This window comes from Semicossyphus pulcher, unplaced genomic scaffold (assembly GCF_022749685.1).
Source record: "Semicossyphus pulcher isolate SPU_LCO1_2020_fin unplaced genomic scaffold, fSemPul1.0.p SCAF_13, whole genome shotgun sequence".
NCBI classification, from domain to species: Eukaryota; Metazoa; Chordata; class Actinopteri; order Labriformes; family Labridae; genus Semicossyphus; species Semicossyphus pulcher.
The window spans coordinates 1,022,501-1,042,229 of NW_027211637.1; the positions used below are offsets into that span (position 1 = coordinate 1,022,501).

Below are 19,729 nucleotides of genomic sequence, written 5' to 3' on the forward strand. Positions count from 1 at the left end.
TTTAAAGAGAGGCTCTCTCCCACACGTGTAAAGAGAGGCTCTCTCCCACACGTGTAAAGAGAGGCTCTCTCCCACGCGTGTGAAGAGAGGCTCTCTCCCACACGTGTAAAGAGAGGCTCTCTCCCACACGTTTGAAGAGAGGCTCTCTCCCACACGTGTGAAGAGCGGCTCTCTCCCACGCGTGTAAAGAGAGGCTCTCTCCCACACGTTTAAAGAGCGGCTCTCTCCCACACGTTTAAAGAGAGGCTCTCTCCCACACGTTTAAAGAGCGGCTCTCTCCCACACGTGTAAAGAGAGGCTCTCTCCCACACGTTTAAAGAGAGGCTCTCTCCCACACGTGTAAAGAGAGGCTCTCTCCCACGCGTTTAAAGAGCGGCTCTCTCCCACATGTTTAAAGAGAGGCTCTCTCCCACACGTGTAAAGAGAGGCTCTCTCCCACACGTGTAAAGAGAGGCTCTCTCCCACACCTTTAAAGAGAGGCTCTCTCCCACGCGTGTAAAGAGAGGCTCTCTCCCACAAGTTTAAAGAGCGGCTCTCTCCCACACCTTTAAAGAGAGGCTCTCTCCCACGCGTGTAAAGAGAGGCTCTCTCCCACAAGTTTAAAGAGCGGCTCTCTCCCACATGTTTAAAGAGCGGCTCTCTCCCACGCGTGTAAAGAGAGGCTCTCTCCCACACGTGTAAAGAGAGGCTCTCTCCCACACGTGTAAAGAGAGGCTCTCTCCCACACCTTTAAAGAGAGGCTCTCTCCCACGCGTGTAAAGAGAGGCTCTCTCCCACAAGTTTAAAGAGCGGCTCTCTCCCACACCTTTAAAGAGAGGCTCTCTCCCACGCGTGTAAAGAGAGGCTCTCTCCCACACCTTTAAAGAGAGGCTCTCTCCCACGCGTGTAAAGAGAGGCTCTCTCCCACACCTTTAAAGAGAGGCTCTCTCCCACGCGTGTAAAGAGAGGCTCTCTCCCACGCGTTTAAAGAGCGGCTCTCTCCCACACGTGTAAAGAGCGGCTCTCTCCCACACGTTTAAAGAGAGGCTCTCTCCCACACGTTTAAAGAGCGGCTCTCTCCCACACGTTTAAAGAGCGGCTCTCTCCCACACGTTTAAAGAGAGGCTCTCTCCCACACCTTTAAAGAGAGGCTCTCTCCCACACGTTTAAAGAGCGGCTCTCTCCCACACGTTTAAAGAGAGGCTCTCTCCCACGCGTTTAAAGAGCGGCTCTCTCCCACACGTTTAAAGAGCGGCTCTCTCCCACACGTTTAAAGAGAGGCTCTCTCCCACACCTTTAAAGAGAGGCTCTCTCCCACACCTTTAAAGAGAGGCTCTCTCCCACGCCTTTAAAGAGAGGCTCTCTCCCACGCGTTTAAAGAGAGGCTCTCTCCCACATGTGTAAAGTTGTGCGATGACAGTCAGAGACACTTTTCTGCCCGTTTCCGCTCACTTATGTTTCGGCTTTTGTATTTGTGTTTTTGAATTTGCAAAGCGTTTCAGGTGTGGAGTTTGTTTCTCGGCCACATGAAGAAGGAGTTTCAGTCTAATGTGTCACTAACATCAGCAGTTATATCTGAATCAGGCGGCTGTGGAACAGCTTCAGCGTCGTGGGATCAGCATTAATATTGCTGTTGTTAAACTGGAGCGGGGACGTGCAGCTGCACGCCTAATGTTCACAGCAGTCACTGTTTGTTCCAGTTTCTCTGCCAAACTCCTTCTCATGTGATTCCACATCAGACCGTCGCTAATCAAAGGCTAACACAGACCTACGTTTTGCACTGCAAGCTGCATAACGAAGAAAACACTGGTTATCTGTGTTTAAATAAATATATGATCCTAAATGTGGTCAGTGATCAGTAACAGAAGAGAACCTGTCAGTGCAGAAATAAGTCGTATCTTTAAAAGTCTCCATCAAGTATCCACTTTTATTTGATGCTTCTCAACAGCTCGATAAATATCCAGCCAGTGAAAATAAACCGCCGTCACAGCGTCTCCTCCTCTCTGTACCAAGTGCTGTTCAGATCTTATGTCGCTCACTGTGTTGTACGAGCAGTTCATCTGGTGCATCTGGTGTTTGATATAAAAATGTCCACAAACATTTGAAGCAAAAGAAGTGGATTGTTTGAGTGTTTGACGGACATGAGCTCGTCTTCAGTGTCGTTAGTGTTCAGTGGATGTAAAATGCAGAGTCATCAGTTAAAGTTTCTTTTGATAGGAAGTGAAAGATCTGAGTTCATTAAAACAGGAACTCTGAGGACAGAAGTGATCAGTTTGATCCGCTGTTAGAAACCTGACAGGCACACAGACTGTGACACGGTCTCTGAGACACTGCAGTCTGAGCTGCTGTTCACCATTACACAGAGAGGACCCAGGTCACACTTGATGTTATGTTTATGTGTTTAACAGTCACACCCTGCAGCTGATTGTGGCTTGACTTCCTTCCTTTCTCATTACTTCAGAGCAGAAAGCAGCAACAGTCGACCTGAACATCTGTTTGCTTCTTTTGGGGGATTTTGGGCCCAGAGGGCTGATTATGTCTCTCATCTGGCCTGGAAACGCCTCCGCATCTCCCAGGAGGAGGGTGTACAGGTGCGAGTGGGCTGATGGCTGAGCCTGCTGTCATGGTGATCCGGCCCTGATACAAGAGGAAGAAAAAGGATGGATGTTTGGATCTGAAACAGTCCTTACAAGACAAACACAAAAACTCATGGAAAGCCTCAGACAGACGCTGCACGCTCACATTTAGTGTTTGATTCATTTATTCAGGTCTCGTGTTGAATGAGGATCATTTAAGAAAAACTAGCAGCAGAAAAGCTCGAGTGAGAGAGATGTAGGCAGAAATCATGGTCGCTTACAGTCCACAAGTGCCGGACTTACACGAAACGACTCTTCAAGGTGATTGTTTGTTTGTTTGTTTGTTTGTTTGTTTGTTTGTTTCGTCCTGATGAATCTCACTCCAGACTCTTTCTCCTTTTAGCTCTGTTTGAGTCTCCACCAAGCAGCAACCTCTGCAGCACAAAAAGGAAGCCAACAGTGATGAGCCAAACCCTGCAGTTCCTCTGGTGTCCACTTGAGGCTGTCTCCAGCAGTGAGTCAGTCCCCATAGAGCCCCATGTTAAACTTTACAGCAGAAATAAACATGTTTACAGCCTGGTACAAAAAACAGTTTGGGTCTCTATAGCTCATTTCTCTCTTCATGACAACTGTACGGGGAGAATCTTTATACAGCTCACCTGTTTACATTATATTAAGGCTTACAGTGATGCAGCATTAGGGGCGTGGCCTCTTTGAGTGACAGCTGGGAGCTGCTAGCTGTCTGCTAGGTGTCCCCTCAGCTAACTCAGTCACTGAACGTAACCTCTGGGCCGTGTTTGTGCTGTTGGAGCCTTTTGGAGATTTGTTCATGTAAATATCAGACAGATAATCTGTGTGTGCGCTTTATTGGACGAACAGAGCGTCCAACACGTCTCACACACTGTTTCTACACTCAGTACTTTATTTAGATGTTAGCACTGATTAGCAGCTATCTGTGTCTGTGCTCACCGTACCTGCTCGTTAGCTCGTTCAGTGTTTGTCATGCAGTGATTCATTAGTGGTGGCCCGTGCAGGGAGGCAGGGTTGTTGTTGACTTTTACCAATGACTGTATATAGATGGACAACGCGTCTCCATCTGCTCCCATTGTACGTAAGTGACGCCAAAATAGCCCCGTGATAGGCGCTGCCATCTTGCAATAGTGACGTCATATGGAGCCAGAGACCGGGCAGCAGAGATCGGCGAATGAAGCGGCCGTAGCCACGGCAGCGTGTTTAACAGCAGAACAGCTTCTTGTGTTGGTCTGAGGTTAAAGTTCACAGGTATGGAAACTTCAATGACTGTAGTGATTGTTTTAGTTACGTCTCCACTCGAGATCGTCCTCTGTTGCTCTTGTCAACAGAGCTGTCAATCATCATTTTGACAGCATCAAATAACTAATTAAAAATAAACTTGTCAGAAACACTGTGACATAAATCAGCATGCAGGGTTCCTACAGGTTTCTTCAAGTCAAATTCAAGTCTTTTTAAGACCTTTTTAAGACCATTTATATAAAAACTTAATACCTATTTCACAGACCTACCGGCAAAGAATTATTTTTTTAATTTGTTCATTTATTTCTCAAACAAATGTTAAAATGTGGACAAAAAAAAAAGTTTCAGCAGGCCACACAAAAGTTTGACTAACACAGTTCAGTTCTTTTTTAACATTGGTTACATTAGCTAGCTACTTATTCCATGCTGGGAATATGGGGAGTAGAGAGAGTCCTGAACAACAAACAATGAAAATCAACTCAACAATAAATAAAATTAAGATCACAAAGTCAACTCCTAAGCTCTGCACTCATAGAAGCGATCTCTTTATCAAGAAGAGCCAGTTCTGCCACCTTCTCCTTATGGCCTCTCCGCAGGAGGTTGGACCTGGAGATCAGGTCAGCCATCTTGCTCCCTGCCTTCGCTTCAGCTTGCTCAGCCAGCATGTCCGCATCCCTAGCCAGACCCTCAGATACCTCCTGTACGCGTCTCCTCTTCACCTTCAGCTCCTGAAGACAGTCCTCTGCCTCCTTCCTCTTGAGAGCCTGGTCTTTTGCCTCCCTGTTCTTTCTTTCGGTCTCAAGATGGGTACGATACCTTGTCCTTGCTCGTGCTACACTTTCCAGTAGCGGTTTACTGAGTGGAACCTGGGTATCGGGTTGGGAAAAGAGAAGCAGAGTCAGTGACAAACTCAAGAGACCAACTATGTTGATTCTATCAACTTTTAAGTCAACAGCATATTACTAGTCCAGGCAGGGGTCATCTTACCTTGGTAACACCTCCATATTGTATGATGTAGTCACACACCAGCCTCCGTGTGACCACAGTGTCCTCCTGCACGTTATCTGACTCCACCTCTTTATTGATGGAGAATCCACGTTCAACCGTAGCTTGGCCGTGGGAGAGGATGAGCAGCTTCTTGCAGAAGGCCCACAGCTCTGGATAAGGCTCCATGGCACTGCTCAGGAAGATGTCCAGCCTCTTCTGCATGGGAGAAAAGGAGACGAAGTCCTCACTCCGGCTCTCCAAGGACAGGAGACTGTCAAACTGCTGCAGTATGACATCCCCTATGACAAAACAGATGAGAAAAAATACAGAAAAACATTGATAAATCATTGGGCATTGCCAGCAAATTAGATTGAGGATAAATTCATGTGTAGCCTATAATTTGCCTCTCTTATTCCAACCTGCAGAAGTATTAGTTAGCTGTTTGTCCTGGAGAAACCTCTGAACCAGCCCTTTCATGTGATTCCTGCATCTTTCTGGGTCTCTGTACATTACTAACGGATCCAGGCACACCATCTGCCTAACAGTCAGATACTTGAGGGGGCTTTTGTCCTGCACTTTTCTGATGATGTTACACAGTCCCTGCATGCACTCTCTCTTGATCTCTAGCACCCTGAGCTCTGCACCTTTGATTCTCTAGAGAGAGAGAAATTAGCCATGAATATAGAACATGGCTTCAATGACCTGATTCAGCCTAACCACTTGTAAAATGATCTTTTGAAAACATCACACTACCTTAAGGACTGACTCTGCACCTAGACCAATGCTGATGTCTTGTGGGCTGAGCCAGATGGTCTTGTCTGTGACATCCAGTTTGGTCAGCTGCAGGGCAGTGATGTCGTGGAGGACTTCTCTCTTTATGAAGCGTCTGAGTAGACTCTGTCAACAGACAAACACAAAAATGTCTGGTGCGGCACATTAATCACCGACATCAAATTGTCTGATGATGATGCACAATGCATCCACTATTTTTTACTCATCCTAACCACAAACCCCATATTGTCAAAATGTATCAATTGAGCTCAATCATTGGTTATTATAACGTTAAGTAAATTATTACCATCATCAACTCGGTCAGGTCCTTGGGGAGGAATGGGAGCACAGGCTCATCTGTCTGATATTTTTTCAGAAAGGGAGTGAAGGTCCTGGCAAGTGCTGCGTAGAACTGCAATTTGGCCAAGATGAGTGGATCCTTTATGGCTGCTGCAACTGTGTCATAGGATGCTGAGAAAGAGACAGACAGACAGAGAGGAAGGACATTTCAACTTAGCCATATATTACAAAAACTATGACAAGGCCCCACCACCACCAGGGTGAGGAGACAGTCACAGACCTATTCACAGCATTTTAGAAGGGCCTACCTGTTCCAGGGTTCGAGAGTCTCTTTGTTTTCACAGCTTCCATGTACAGGAGAAGTGATGGCCAGACTGCCAGGGCTCTCTCCACAACCGGAAGGTTTTCTACCCAACGATGGGCACAGAAAGATAGGGGGAACACACTGGACTTGGTTACGGTGATGTAATCCTCTCTCCTGGCAGGCACATTGTGAAACAATGTGTGCATTGCTCTCAGCAACTTGTCCAGCTGCCATGCAGTGAACCCACACTTGAATGCGTTGTGTAGCGTGTGTAGGCCACAGCTCCCCACACAAACGAGCTGAACACCTGAAGGTTTCATTGCAAACTTGATATTAGAAACCAAATTCTCTGTAGCACTTTGAAATTGTTTATTCAATGTACAGTGCTCTACAAATAAAATGCATTTTTATAATTACTAATGGATAACATACACACTCACCCACACACACACAGTAATAGCAATATAAACTCCTCACCTCCGTACTGCTCAGCTTGATCTTTCTGGAAAAGGTCAAAGAGTTTCCAATTCACACTGGGCCCATCCATTGAAATGGACACCAAGTCCCTGAGGTTCAGTTTGTCCATACATTCCTGAAAAAAGGGCTGCATTTGATTACTCAAGATAAGAGGGCTAGATGAGCAGCACATATTGTTAAGGGAAGTACCTAATTGGTCATGTGACATTGCTTTTACAGGACGATGTATGCCCAAAAAATGATATCAATATAAATTAAGAAACATTTACAGTAAAAAAGGTTATGCTTACTTTGAGATGTGACAGCAGGTCTTGTGCAGTGGAATGTCCCATAAACTGGGAGCCCAGATATCTGGACTGAACCTGTCCCTCGTCCCAGAAGCGGACATGCACATCCAGCTGTTTGTTTTTTGTAGTCTCGTTGAGGCTCTCATCAAACATCAGAACGAACGGCGATTTGTTGACTTTGGACACCAGTTCCTCTTTGATATGAACAGCTAAACCAAACGTGGCTATGTACGCCGTTTTGTCGGGACCACAAGTAAAGGTTGTAGCTATATCGGAATCGGGGAACATGTACTTGAAAAGCTCTGACATACCCTCATTTCCATTGTAGGACTGGTGTTTGGCGATGGTGTTAAGCGTCCACAACACCTCTGCTTTCATCGTTGGTGTGGACCCAAAAGCTGCGCGCAGATCCACTCTAGTTGCGGTCGTAGCTGGAGGGGCTGTAGCGCTAGCAGCTAGCTGGTTTCGTTAGCTGCTTCAGGCACATTAACAGCTAGCTGGCTAACGTTAGCAGGTTGAAATACTCCGGCGATGGAAGGAGTTTGATACTTCCCTTTGGTTGATTTGATGTGCTTGGACGACTTGGCATGAGACTCTAAAGCCTTCATGCCCATGGTACCAAGCTGAATGTTTTTTTTGCATACAGTGCAAAAAGCCTGGAATACATTGTTGTCCACCGGTTTTAACCAGTGACAAAATGCTTGCATTTCTTGCCACGCTTCGTTAAATTTACATTTCCCCGTAACCTAAACATGAAATGGGTTTTCGCGCTTCTGCTTGGCTTGTTGCTTGTGGTCCGTGTCTGTGTGGTGGCGCGTGCTGTCGCAAAGTGACGTGTTCGGACCCGGAGCAGTTGCGTTCTCAATTATTGGTTCCGCCACTCTTTATTTAGGCTACGTTATTTAATCAAAATAATAGTGGTTGACAAACGAAACTTTTGAGGAGAATGCGATACGGAGAAGTTACATATTGCACAAGTTTTAAGACCCATATATAAAAATTCAAGACATTTTCAAGTCTTTTTAAGGTATTATTTCCAAATTCATAAATTCAATGCTTTTAAGACTTTTTAAGACCCCGCGGGAACCCTGAGCATGTTAAGAACTAACTATAATGACAGAAACCATGTTGGAGAAAAATGTATTTGACGTGTATTTTGATTTTATAGTTTGACTCATGTCCCATCTGTTAACATGGAGGAGGCGGGCTTTATGAGCTATACTGCAGCCAGTCAGCAGGGGGCGCCCGAAATGTTGTGGCTTCACTTTTAGGGAGCTGTCATGTCGCCCATCTTTTTATACAGTCTGTGGCTTTTACCAGCAGAGAAGACGAAGTGGTGAGACGGCCGGTTCTTTAAATGCTCATCCAGCTCATCACAGGATAGTAAAGGTTCACAGAGCTCTGTTTCCAAATGAGCAAATACAGTTCATAATATCATCTACACAAATTCACTCGGTCGGCGTCGTGTTTGCATTTCTCAGATAACGACACCAGAGTGTGTCTGCATTCTCAAGATAAGACGTCTCCTCAAACTGACGGAAAACATGCAGAGAACTTAAATGTTCATTATAATGTGAGGAAACAACAGACTGAGGAACAAAGAGTCTTTCTGTGCTGCTTAGAGACTGCTGGTCAAAGTACAGAATGCTTTGGCATCAGGCCAGGGGAATACCGCAGTAAAATATAAAAACAGAAGGAAGTATCAGGTTTCACCATGTCTGCCTTCAAAATAAAAGCCTGCTGCTTTGTTCAAAGGTTTAAATAGTTAACGTGATATCTAATCGTCAGGTCTTCACAGTGTTTCATACAAACACTTCATTATGCAGCATTTCAAACTGTAGATCTGAAACTATCAACTCTTTGATTTTAAACACACATCATGTTAAATCCTCGTCCTCGCCTGCACTTCATCATCACTTTATTATTTCACCTGTAGCTGTATAAGCCGAACACTGACACTGCACTGCAGCTCACTTTGATATATATTAGAAACATTTAAAAATTGAGTAAAGTCTTTCACTTCCCTCTTGTGTTGCTGTACTTCCTGCGTTTGTGTGTTTAGTGTGACGCCTCCTGATGTTCTCTTTGTGCCTCTTTCAGTCTCTCACCGTGTTTCTGGATCTTGTAACTTTTCTTTTGGCAGTTTATTTGTGACCTGCTCCTCTCAGACGCTCCAACAGTAAGCCTTTTGTTTCTTTAATTTATCTTTAAATCTGCTGTCGGTCCTCTCAAACACATACCTGACAGTCTGAAGTCCTTGTGTTGGACATGACAGACGACAGAGACGTTTATATGTGCAGCTCACACAGTTAGTAAATCCGGTCTGTAAAACACACACCACTCTGTGAACGGTTGAAGGTGTTGTGGTTGTGTAGGAGGTGTGACAAACCACAAACCACATGTTGGTGCCAGGTCTGAAGAAGAACAAACAGGGGAACATCTGAATCACCTCCTCTGCACTTCTCACCTGAACGTTTCCATGCATCACCTCTCGTCTCGTTTAGAAGAAGCTTGAACTCGGTTTCTTCTCTGAGCCTGTTGTCCTGAGCTTCCCTTAGCTTATGAGGAGCTGAATGTATGACACCATTTAAAACCTGAAATGTGTTCAGCAAGAGTTTCACTAAAGCAGAAATGTGTCTGACACAGTGAGTCAATGTGCTGAAGTTAACAGATCAGTGTCACCATGAGCCTGAAGTAAAGAAAGGAACTCATGTCGGACATAACAGAGACATTTTGGATCTCTTGTGACTCCTGGTGTCTCCTGTCTCCATTTGGCCGTATAGCATTGTGCTAATAAAACCGTCTAGAATATATCTGGTTATTATTAATACTGTATATCGTCTGAGCTGTGTTCTTTGTGGAGACCAGATTGAGTTTTAACCCTCCTTGTGAGGACCTTTCTGCTGTCTGACCCTCGGAGTGTTCAGGTCTAATAATAATAATAATAATAATAATAATGGTAATAATTTACTTCATTATTTCAACATCTCTCATACATTAAGTGCAGCTCAACTGTTTCACAGTCGGATAATTAAATAAGTGCAATAACTGCGCGTGCAGCCTGCTACAGTAGCTCCTGCTCGTTTTCCTGAATGTCACCCCGGGGATTAATAAAGTATTTCTGATTCGGATTAATTACGGTCAGTGCTTCACATGAAAATAGAAGGAATGAACATAATGTTTTGCCCCGTCTAGGGGGGGCAAGACAACATGAAAAAATCCCATTGCCCTCAAGTCCCAAGCAGCAGAGGTAAATGATCTAACCTGAGAAAGGAACGAAACCAAAGCACAAACTCTAACCTCCCAAACTAACAGAACAGGAGAGAACAAGGTTAAATAAACCGGCAATTCACCCCGAGCTCCACTAACAGAAAACTATCTGCGTACATGCTCTAAACAAAGCATTGTGAGGCCGGTTGACAGAGGAGGGAGATGGGTTTGCCCCATTGGGCTGCAGCGTTGCCATCCAGGTGATTATAGCCTATCAGCTGCTGGAGCTGGAAGTCAATCCACCAATCTCCCCCTGCGACGGGCACACACCTGTTTACATAGAAACACAGACACATCCAACACAGACAGTTTGAGCAAAGTAAACAGGACAGGCAGCAAATTACAGCCTACAATAAATAAAGGAGAGAGCCTAACAATAATAATAATAATGATGAGAAGAAGAAGAAGATGTAAAGTAAAGCCCACATGATATAAAAATAAACCACACGACATGCACAACATGAGGAAAATAAAACAAGAAAGAGGAACGAGGAACCACTGCAGTCATGTGAGGATCTGACTGGTTATTCAAACCTCTGAGTTCTTTGTCTGATGTTGTTTCTTTTAACTTGAACTAAAGTGTTTGTGAGGACAGCCTGAAGTCTTCACCTCCCTGCAGCAGACCGGGAGGAGGCTGTGTGTGCTGTGGAACAAATATATGTGGGTTAATGGAGCTGTAAGTGTCTCAATGATTCCTCCTGTTTCTCAGAAATCACTTTAATCAGGGACGTACAGACCTGAGTGTTGTCCTCTCCACTGTAATGAGTCAAAGCACACAGACCTCTGTGTGAAGGTGGATCACGTGTTTACTTCACTGACCATCAGAGAGCAAACAGGCTGACCACCATCTGTTATATTCATGCACTGCTGACAGCTACATTTACATCAACATGATAATTATAGTAGATCATTATATCTGCTGGACACAGGACTTAAATGTAACGTGAGTACAGAAGGTTTTATTGGGCTGAAAAACTAAACTGTCTCCTGCAGTCAGCCTCCATGTGACAAGGTGCCTGTCACTCTTTGTCTTATATTTAACTGGAACAGACAAACAAAGTGGAAGTTTTATTTATTCGATACGATTGTTCTGAGATTTGCAGCTTTCCTTTATATCATCAAAGTGTGTTGATGGTGAATCTTCTGTGTTCTCTGTGAGGTGATGAAGGGTCCTGAGATGATTCATGTGGTAGAAACACATTTATAATATATGTGTTGGAATTAACTGTTACTACTTTTTTTTTTTGTTGGTGATTTGTTATTAAATTTATTATTTCTTTAGAGGACCTTTGAGAGTGACACAACTATTTGTTTTATTTTTTTTAGCACTAATGACAAATTAGGCTTCATGTACATATTATTGCTTCCATTAAACCAGTGGTTCTCAAACTTTTTCTGTCAAGCCCCCCCTTGGAGAAAAAAAATGTCCAGCCCCCCCCCCCCCCAAAATATCGCAAATGGGTGAAGTTAAACTTTTATTGACAGAAAGTCAAGATCGTGACCGTTCTTTTCACTTTTCTCTGAGTAATTTGCTGTGCAAAAAAACCCAACTATTTCAATTGCTCCATCAGACTTTTTCCAAATAGAAATATAATAAAATGTGCAATAACTTTTTCAGAACAATAACAATAAAGTTCAATCAGCGCTTAAAAAAAAACAGTGTTTCCGCTACATACATTTTGCTGTGGCGGCCCTGAAACAGTGACAGGAGTCACAGGACATCAATCACACGTGAACTCATGGCAACCAAATAAACAACAGCGGGGCCAGTTTACTCCTCAGTGTTCTAACGGGTAAAAGAGGGTCCGACATCGGACGCTCTCTGTCCGCACACAATCATATGCAGTTCTGTTACGCAATCTAATCTAAACAATCATATTGTGTATCTCCGTATGTCCCTACTGTAAATGCATTGATTGTCGCTGTTTATAAAGCTTATAAAAAGGTGCAGATGTGATTTGGTAACAATCGATCGCTCGTTTTGATCGCTACGTCATTAATAACGACCCTCGTGCACACGCGGCTCACGTGCTGTTTTGAATTGCGAGAGAAAATATTTAACTTTTGTAACTTCATTAAACAGACGGCGGATGAGGGTAGTCAACAAAGCAGACAGAGAGACAGACAGATAGAGGGGGCGGGGCCAGCAGCTGTGCAGAGAGCAGAGGTACAGGTGTGTTGGGGGAGTGAAGGAAAGCAAAGTGATCAGATTAAAGTAGATTGTGAATTAAAACTTAATACAGTGAAGAAAAGAGAACAATTAGAGTGTTGAAGTCTACATGTGATGTGCTTCTCACAGAAATCATTGACATATGCGAGGACAACGCGTTTGTGTACTGTGCCACCTGAAAATAAGTCCGGGTTGTCCTACGTCAAAACATAGTTCCGCCTGCTACATTTTCCAAACGTTGGCGCGCCCCCCCTGTTATTCCACCGCGCCCCACAGGGGGGGGGGGGGGCGCCCCACAGTTTGAGAATCACTGCATTAAACGGCGTTTCTTTAATGAGTTTTCCCGCTTCAGTTTAACTGACGAATAGAAGAAGTACAGAAGGAGTGCTTTGATTGTCCGGCTTTTATTGTGAAGGGACTTAAAAACGAAAGCCACTCCTGCGTCAGCCTCCGTCTAACAAGGTGCGTACTCGTCTTTTTCTTTCCACATATTCTTTTAAATAGAATCACAGTAAATATAAAACTCTGTTGAAGTCAGTAGTTGTTGTTTTACAGCTGAAACTCGAACAGTCTGACGCTCTCATGTTCACTAAGTTCTGTTCCGGAACATGAACGGTCCTGAAGCCTTCTATATTATGTTAGGAGGACGTCGTGTTATTTTATATGAAACACGCCATAAGGCTATATGTTTACATGTACTGCGACAGTATCAGTTTATGTGACAAGATATCTGGAATGAGTCCGAGTCTAAAGTGGAAATTCTGCAGGAAATAAGAAAAGTATTCAGGTCGCTGCTGCTGTGAGTCATTTCTGTCTCAGGGTGTGGAAACAAAATGTCCGGCGCAGAGCTGAAGCGCAAACAGGGACACTCTGAAAAGATCGGAAAGTTTGAAACGGTACAAAGGTGTTTGTTGGCTCCTGAATGATGACTGATGTTAGATTAATGAGGGATTAAGTATTATTAAGTTGTGAAACGTTTAAATTCTTCAGTGCAGAACTGTTTCAGTTTCAGATCAGACATTTTAAAGGACTTTGTTCTGCGCTCTGTCACGTGATACGACAAAGGAATCATACCGCGAAATGGAAAATAACTCAGACAACACATGACAGAGTTTAAGGGAAAAGTCTGCACACAAAAATAATCCCCGTCTGACAGCCCACATGTCAATCATCCTACAGTTCTTCCTGTAAATGTAAAATCTTAATGTCAGACACAGGAGAGGAGCGGAGGTAGAGAGGAGAGGAGGTAGAGAGGAGAGCAGGTAGAGAGGAGCGGAGGTAGAGAGGAGAGCAGGTAGAGAGGAGGTAGAGAGGAGAGCAGGTAGAGAGGAGATGAGGTAGAGAGGAGTGGAGGTAGAGAGGAGGCGGGAGGGAGAGAGGAGGTAGAGAGGAGAGCAGGTAGAGAGGAGAGGAGGTAGAGAGGAGGTAGAGAGGAGAGCAGGTAGAGAGGAGATGAGGTAGAGAGGAGTGGAGGTAGAGAGGAGGCGGGAGGGAGAGAGGAGGTAGAGAGGAGAGCAGGTAGAGAGGAGAGCAGGTAGAGAGGAGCGGAGGTAGAGAGGCGAGGAGGTAGAGAGGAGAGCAGGTAGAGAGGAGAGCAGGTAGAGAGGAGAGGAGGTAGAGAGGAGAGCAGGTAGAGAGGAGAGCAGGTAGAGAGGAGAGGAGGTAGAGAGGCGAGGAGGTAGAGAGGAGAGCAGGTAGAGAGGAGAGCAGGTAGAGAGGAGAGGAGGTAGAGAGGAGGTAGAGAGGAGAGCAGGTAGAGAGGAGATGAGGTAGAGAGGAGTGGAGGTAGAGAGGAGGCGGGAGGGAGAGAGGAGGTAGAGAGGAGAGCAGGTAGAGAGGAGAGCAGGTAGAGAGGAGCGGAGGTAGAGAGGAGAGCAGGTAGAGAGGCGAGGAGGTAGAGAGGAGAGCAGGTAGAGAGGAGAGCAGGTAGAGAGGAGAGCAGGTAGAGAGGAGCGGATGTTCACAGCGGCTCAGCTCTGAGGACTCTGGATCTTCTGCAGAGGGTCAGAGCTGAAACTCTGGGTTAATCCTGAGGGCTGCTTTCCACCTGTCTGATGATAGAGAGGTATTTGAACTCCTAATGTTGTATGAGTCTGTTTCAGCTGAGCACACCTGTTCCATGTTCTACCTGACAGTCTCTCTGTGTGGTTCAATATTAAACTGAACTTGTGCTCAAACACTGTCAGTCTAAAACAAACGTGTTACAGTCATGATAAGAGACGTCAGTGTAACAGGCCTAGAGTCATTATTTCAGTGTGAACAGGTGTAATTATTGATTCTGTTTTCTAAAGGTCAGGGTTCAAATCTTCTGCACCTGTTCAGGAGAAATGTAAAGGTGCCTCGTGGCCCTGTCTCTTATGAGGTCAGGTGTGTCAGAAGTGATGTGACCTTTATAAGGCTCCGCCTCCAGCTCTACATCCTGCTCATTAACAGAGATCATCTCTGAAACAGGTAGAAATGATAAAGAACTCGTCAGCAGCGTGAAGTGCTTCTTCAGCTGGGGTCATACCTGTGATGTCTTTGAACAGCCTCCTGGTGTCTCCTCCAGGCCTCCTGCAGCTCCACCTGAAGCTCTTCATGAACTCATGCTCTCAGTTTTGTGAGGGTGAACTCTGCGGTGAGGATTTGTGGAAAGATGAAGGAGCTCGTGAGAGGATTCATGTGGTAGAAACAGTTTGGATGTGAAGGAGTTCTTTTTAAAGAGCTGTGATCTGTTAGTAAATGAAACCATGCTCAGAGGGGGGACGTCTCTTTGTTGGACCTGCTGACCTCTCATGTGACTGTGAGCACAAACCAGACCTCTGTTTGTAAGTCTCCACAAATCCATGAGGTTAAAAACACTGAGACCAGTTAATGAACTGGTTCCAGTGAGGAGTGAAAGACTTCCTGGACACATCAGTGTGTCCTCGTTCCCTCCTCCCTCCTCTCTGTTTGTCCTCTGTCACACATTTAAGAGACTCTTCATCCGTCGAGGCGGATCCAGTTAATATTTACTTTGAACTTTGATCACAGAAATTAAATCTGTTTGATGATGCAGCTTTGGGTCAAAGTTCATCGCTCTATAAAAACAGGAGCTCAAAGTGCTGTGAACCAGTTGTGCACCTGGTCGTGTGTGGACTCTTTAAACTGGTTTAAAATCTGGTTTTTCAGCACAAACCTGAGTTAGGTTTGTCATCATGATGAAGAGAGCTGATGATCATCTGTTTCCTGAAGGCTTCCTGAAACCTCTGCATGGATGTTTCCTCTGTTTCCAGATGATCGACGTCTCCCTTCATCCGAACTCTCCGTGTGACGACGTCTTCAGTCCATGAAAACTGTGATCCTGACGAGACGACGATGTTCAGAGGGAAACCAGCATCAGCTGCATCACTGCTGGTAAGATTACTAATTATTAAAGTCAGTTTGTTTTCAGACGTCGGATCAGCTCATGATTATTATAAAGGTGTTATTTTAAGTGTCACTGTCGGGCAGGTAGTTCTTCAGTGGGAAGATAACGAGGACGTGGTGTTAAACCAAAGTGTGGTGATTCAGCAGCTTCCTCCTGCACATGTTTCTGAGCATCTTTATGAATCTAATGAAACCCCTCCAGCTCCTCATCAGACTCACAGTGTTGCTCATATTTCTCTCTGCACAGATTATTATCATTAATATCTTCAGAGGTCAAACCCTCACATGTCATCGGACGGAGTACCAGATAGGAGATGAGTGCTGTCCGACGTGTCCCGTTGGTAAGATCCTTTAATGTTTACATTTTACTCTGACTGGAGCTCCCAGCCGAATTAAGCAAGCCTGGACTGATGGTCTAATGCTGTTTATTTGTGACAATCTTCTTAACAACGTAAGAGCTAAAACAGAAATTAAACAAGCAGAAAGGAAGACAATACATTACTGTTAGCACCAGGAAGATATCATTTTAAACTCAAATTTACCAATTACAAATGAAGTCGTTACCTTGTTGCCCTCTCGACTGGCGCTAAACTCCTTTCTTTCTCTCCCCGTTCGTCCTTAATACTGTTTCATTTATCTTTACACTTTCATCAGTTTGTCTTACTTGTGTATCACTTTATCTCTCCCGTTTTCTCCTTGTCTCCTTGTCTATGTTTACACTGCTGCACCGCTTCACTTCACTTCCGGTATAACAGGAAATATATCAAAATAAAACCACAAATATCAAAATAAAACCATGAATTACATATTATGAACACATGAATTAAACACATACTGCACTGTGTATTGAGGTCCTTTACACTGCCTGTATAAGAACAAGCTGGAGTTTACTTCATTAATATTATTCTGATGTCATTCTGAGCGGCTCTTTGTTTTCTCACATAAGAATTAAACATAATTTCTGCTTCTGTTTTCTGTTAAAGAAAACTGCAGAATTAGTAGTTCTGAATCTGCAGCTAGCTTGGGGGCTAACTCCCGTCACTTCCCAAACTGACATGATTTCTCCTCATCCAAATCCACTGACTAGTTTTAACTGCTTCGTGTGAGAACAGTCTGTGGTAGGCAGGGAGCGGACAAACAGGCCTCATTGTTCTTTACTGAATGAAAAATAAACCACAAAACTGGGATGTGATCTGGAGAATGGAGGGTTTTTGTTCTGCGTTTGTTCTGAAGTGTCTTTGTGGATTTTGAGTTTGTTTCATTTTTCAAAGCATGGAATGAAATAATTTTCTTTTCAACAGGACAGAGAGTTCAAACCGACTGTGAGGAGGAGAAGAGCACTTCCTGTCGGCCCTGCACTGATGGAACCTTCATGAATAAGCCGACTGGACTCAAAAGTTGTTTTCCCTGCACAGAATGTTTAGCAGGTAGATTTCTTTTCATATTCTTAACTCAAAAGGCAGCGAGTAGTCTTTAGTGAGAAAGCTGTAACTGTTGTTATCAGCTGAAACGTCCACTCTGTTTTAGTCCCAATCCAGCGGCTGCAGCCTTCGCAGGCCGTATCTGAAGGTCGATTGCGTCACAGAAGCTCTTGAAGGCTGTCCCATTGCGAAGGCTCCTCCACATGCGTCCTCCTTATCCCGGGAGAAGGATCGGGCATGAAGGATCCATCAGGTGCGTCCTTTGTGACCCATCGTATCCTGAGATTCATTGTGCGCCAATTCAAACGAGATGGTGGACTTTTAAGATTTTGGTTTTAACTCAGTAGAATAGCTGGAGTTACACACCTTTAAAGAACCAAAGGGCCCTCGAAACAAATAATCTTTAAAATAATAGATTAAGTTACTCGATGTTAGTTATGCTAGCTAGTTAGCTCGCTAGCTAGCTGTTGCTAGAAGACGGGAGCAAAGGAAATCAAACAGGTAGAGCAGACCGTCTCGTTTCAGTTCAGCTTTAATCAGTCAATCAATCAAACTTTATTTATATAGCACATTAAAAACGCAACACAAAGTGCTTCACAAAAATAAAAACCCGTCCCCTCCCCCCAAACACACACACAGACCCACGCATCCATCTCACACACGCGCACACACACACACACACACACGCACGCGCACGCACGCACGCACACACACACACACACACACACCCACGCCACAGTAAATGTCCGCGTAATAACATGGCAGGGCACCGAGGAACCATGAGAGGAAAAAGACCCGCCTATGGGGAGCTCATCCACACTGAGAGGGATCACAGCCACACGGCCTGACGCCACCACAGAGACCCCCGACCCGGACAGACCGGGGTGGACTCCGCACACGGTGCAGAGCCCCCCAGTCCTCCAGGCCCGAGGGGTCTCCAGGACGACGCCCCGGCGGACAGACCAGACACACCTCCCAGTGTGGAGGCCCCCCATGAGGAAGCACTGGAGCTAAAAACTAAACACTCAGCTAAAAGACAATAGAGTAAAAGGACCTAAAAGCTAACAGACAATAGGATAGGATAAAAACAGGCCTGACTTAAAAGGGTAAAAGAAGTCAGTTAAAGGCCAAACTAAAAAGGTGAGTCTTGAGCCTCCTTTTAAACATCAACAGTCTCTGCAGTCCTGATGCTCTCTGGCAGGCTGTTCCAAAGCTGCGGCCCATCATGGCTGAATGCAGCCTCCCCGTGGGTTTTAGTTCTAACTTTTGGAATGATTAAAAGGCCGGTGCCAGAGGACCTCAGGATCCGCGAGGGTTCATAGGATAAAAGCAGGTCAGATAAATAAGATGGTCCAAGACCGTTAAGACACTTAAAAACTAATAAAAGCACCTTAAAATCCTCGTCAGTGCAGGCTACGACTGGAGCGTCCTCCGTGGGCCGCCTCCTTCGAAGGATGCAGCTCCTGGATTGGGACACAGCTCATGAGCATGTTTTTATCAGAGGGACTGATGACTGAACAAACCTCTCCTTTCAGAAGTCACATGTCCTTTCTGTGGAACGAGTGATTTCACTCTCCAACCTCTTCACTCTCAAATCATGTGTGCAGATATTTTTCCATGAATTCATAAACTTTAGTTTCACATCTCATAAAATGTAAAGATGGTCAGATTAAAGTTCAGCATGTTGCTGTTAGCTCTTTACAGTGGAGCAGGTCCATAATAACCTCTGTGTGTGTGCTGACAGGTGCTGGTTTGAGGATAAAGACGTCGTGCACCAAGAAATCAGACACAGTTTGTGAAACACTGGAAGGATTTTACTGCACAGTCTCTGCAGAGGGCGGCTGTGCAGCAGCACAGAGACACACACGCTGCAGACCAGGAGAATACATCAGTCAGAACGGTTGGTGTTCATGTCTGATTAAGATTATTGGTGAAGTTTAAGTTCAGGGGAACTTAGATTAAAGATTAGTGCGGAGAAATTCATGGTTTAAAACATGAAGCTGGTTAGTTATTAAAAAGTGCATCTACAGTCATATAAATATAATTTAAAGAGATTAAGATGCAAAGAAAAACTAAACCTCAGATTCTACATTAGAAAAGCTGCATGTTGCTTTTTCTTTGGCTCCATTCAGTAAAAGTTCCTCCTGAGACACGGTGTGAAAATGAGTTTGTGTTGTATGAAGTGTTTGTGTCATTAAAGTGTCGTCCTGCAGCTGCAGACAGACTGTGATGCTGTCATTGGATCTGCTGACACAAATAAGAGTCAGAGTGAAAGTGAAGGAAATCCTGATTTGATCTTAAGTGAAAGTAAAACATGAACATGTCTGACCTTCACTTTCTCTGATGCTCCGGGTTTAACCACAAACATCAGAGCAGCTGATCGGTGTGTTCACACAGAACATAGTAAGAAGGGCAGCTGCTCTGATGAACGCACACACCTGCACACCTGCTCTGTCACATCCTGATGGAGAGCAAAGGTCCTGTTGGGCCTGCTGTACCCGCTCCGTCTCCTCTCTTTGCCTCGTGGT

General features: G+C 44.7%; 1 protein-coding gene across 1 annotated transcript in view; it reads left to right on the forward strand.

Annotated features, from left to right (window-relative positions):
• The first annotated feature begins 12,681 nt into the window (after window positions 1–12,681).
• LOC138590361 (tumor necrosis factor receptor superfamily member 14-like) overlaps window positions 12,682–19,729 on the forward strand; it is a 129,908-nt gene continuing 122,860 nt past the window's right edge. Inside the window, exons 1-5 of the mRNA XM_069660979.1 lie at window positions 12,682–12,855; window positions 15,648–15,768; window positions 16,028–16,121; window positions 17,082–17,207; window positions 18,946–19,092. Of these exons, the coding sequence (XP_069517080.1) occupies window positions 15,730–15,768; window positions 16,028–16,121; window positions 17,082–17,207; window positions 18,946–19,092 (406 nt within the window). The 5' untranslated portion in view covers window positions 12,682–12,855; window positions 15,648–15,729. The remainder of the gene's footprint in view (window positions 12,856–15,647; window positions 15,769–16,027; window positions 16,122–17,081; window positions 17,208–18,945; window positions 19,093–19,729) is intronic.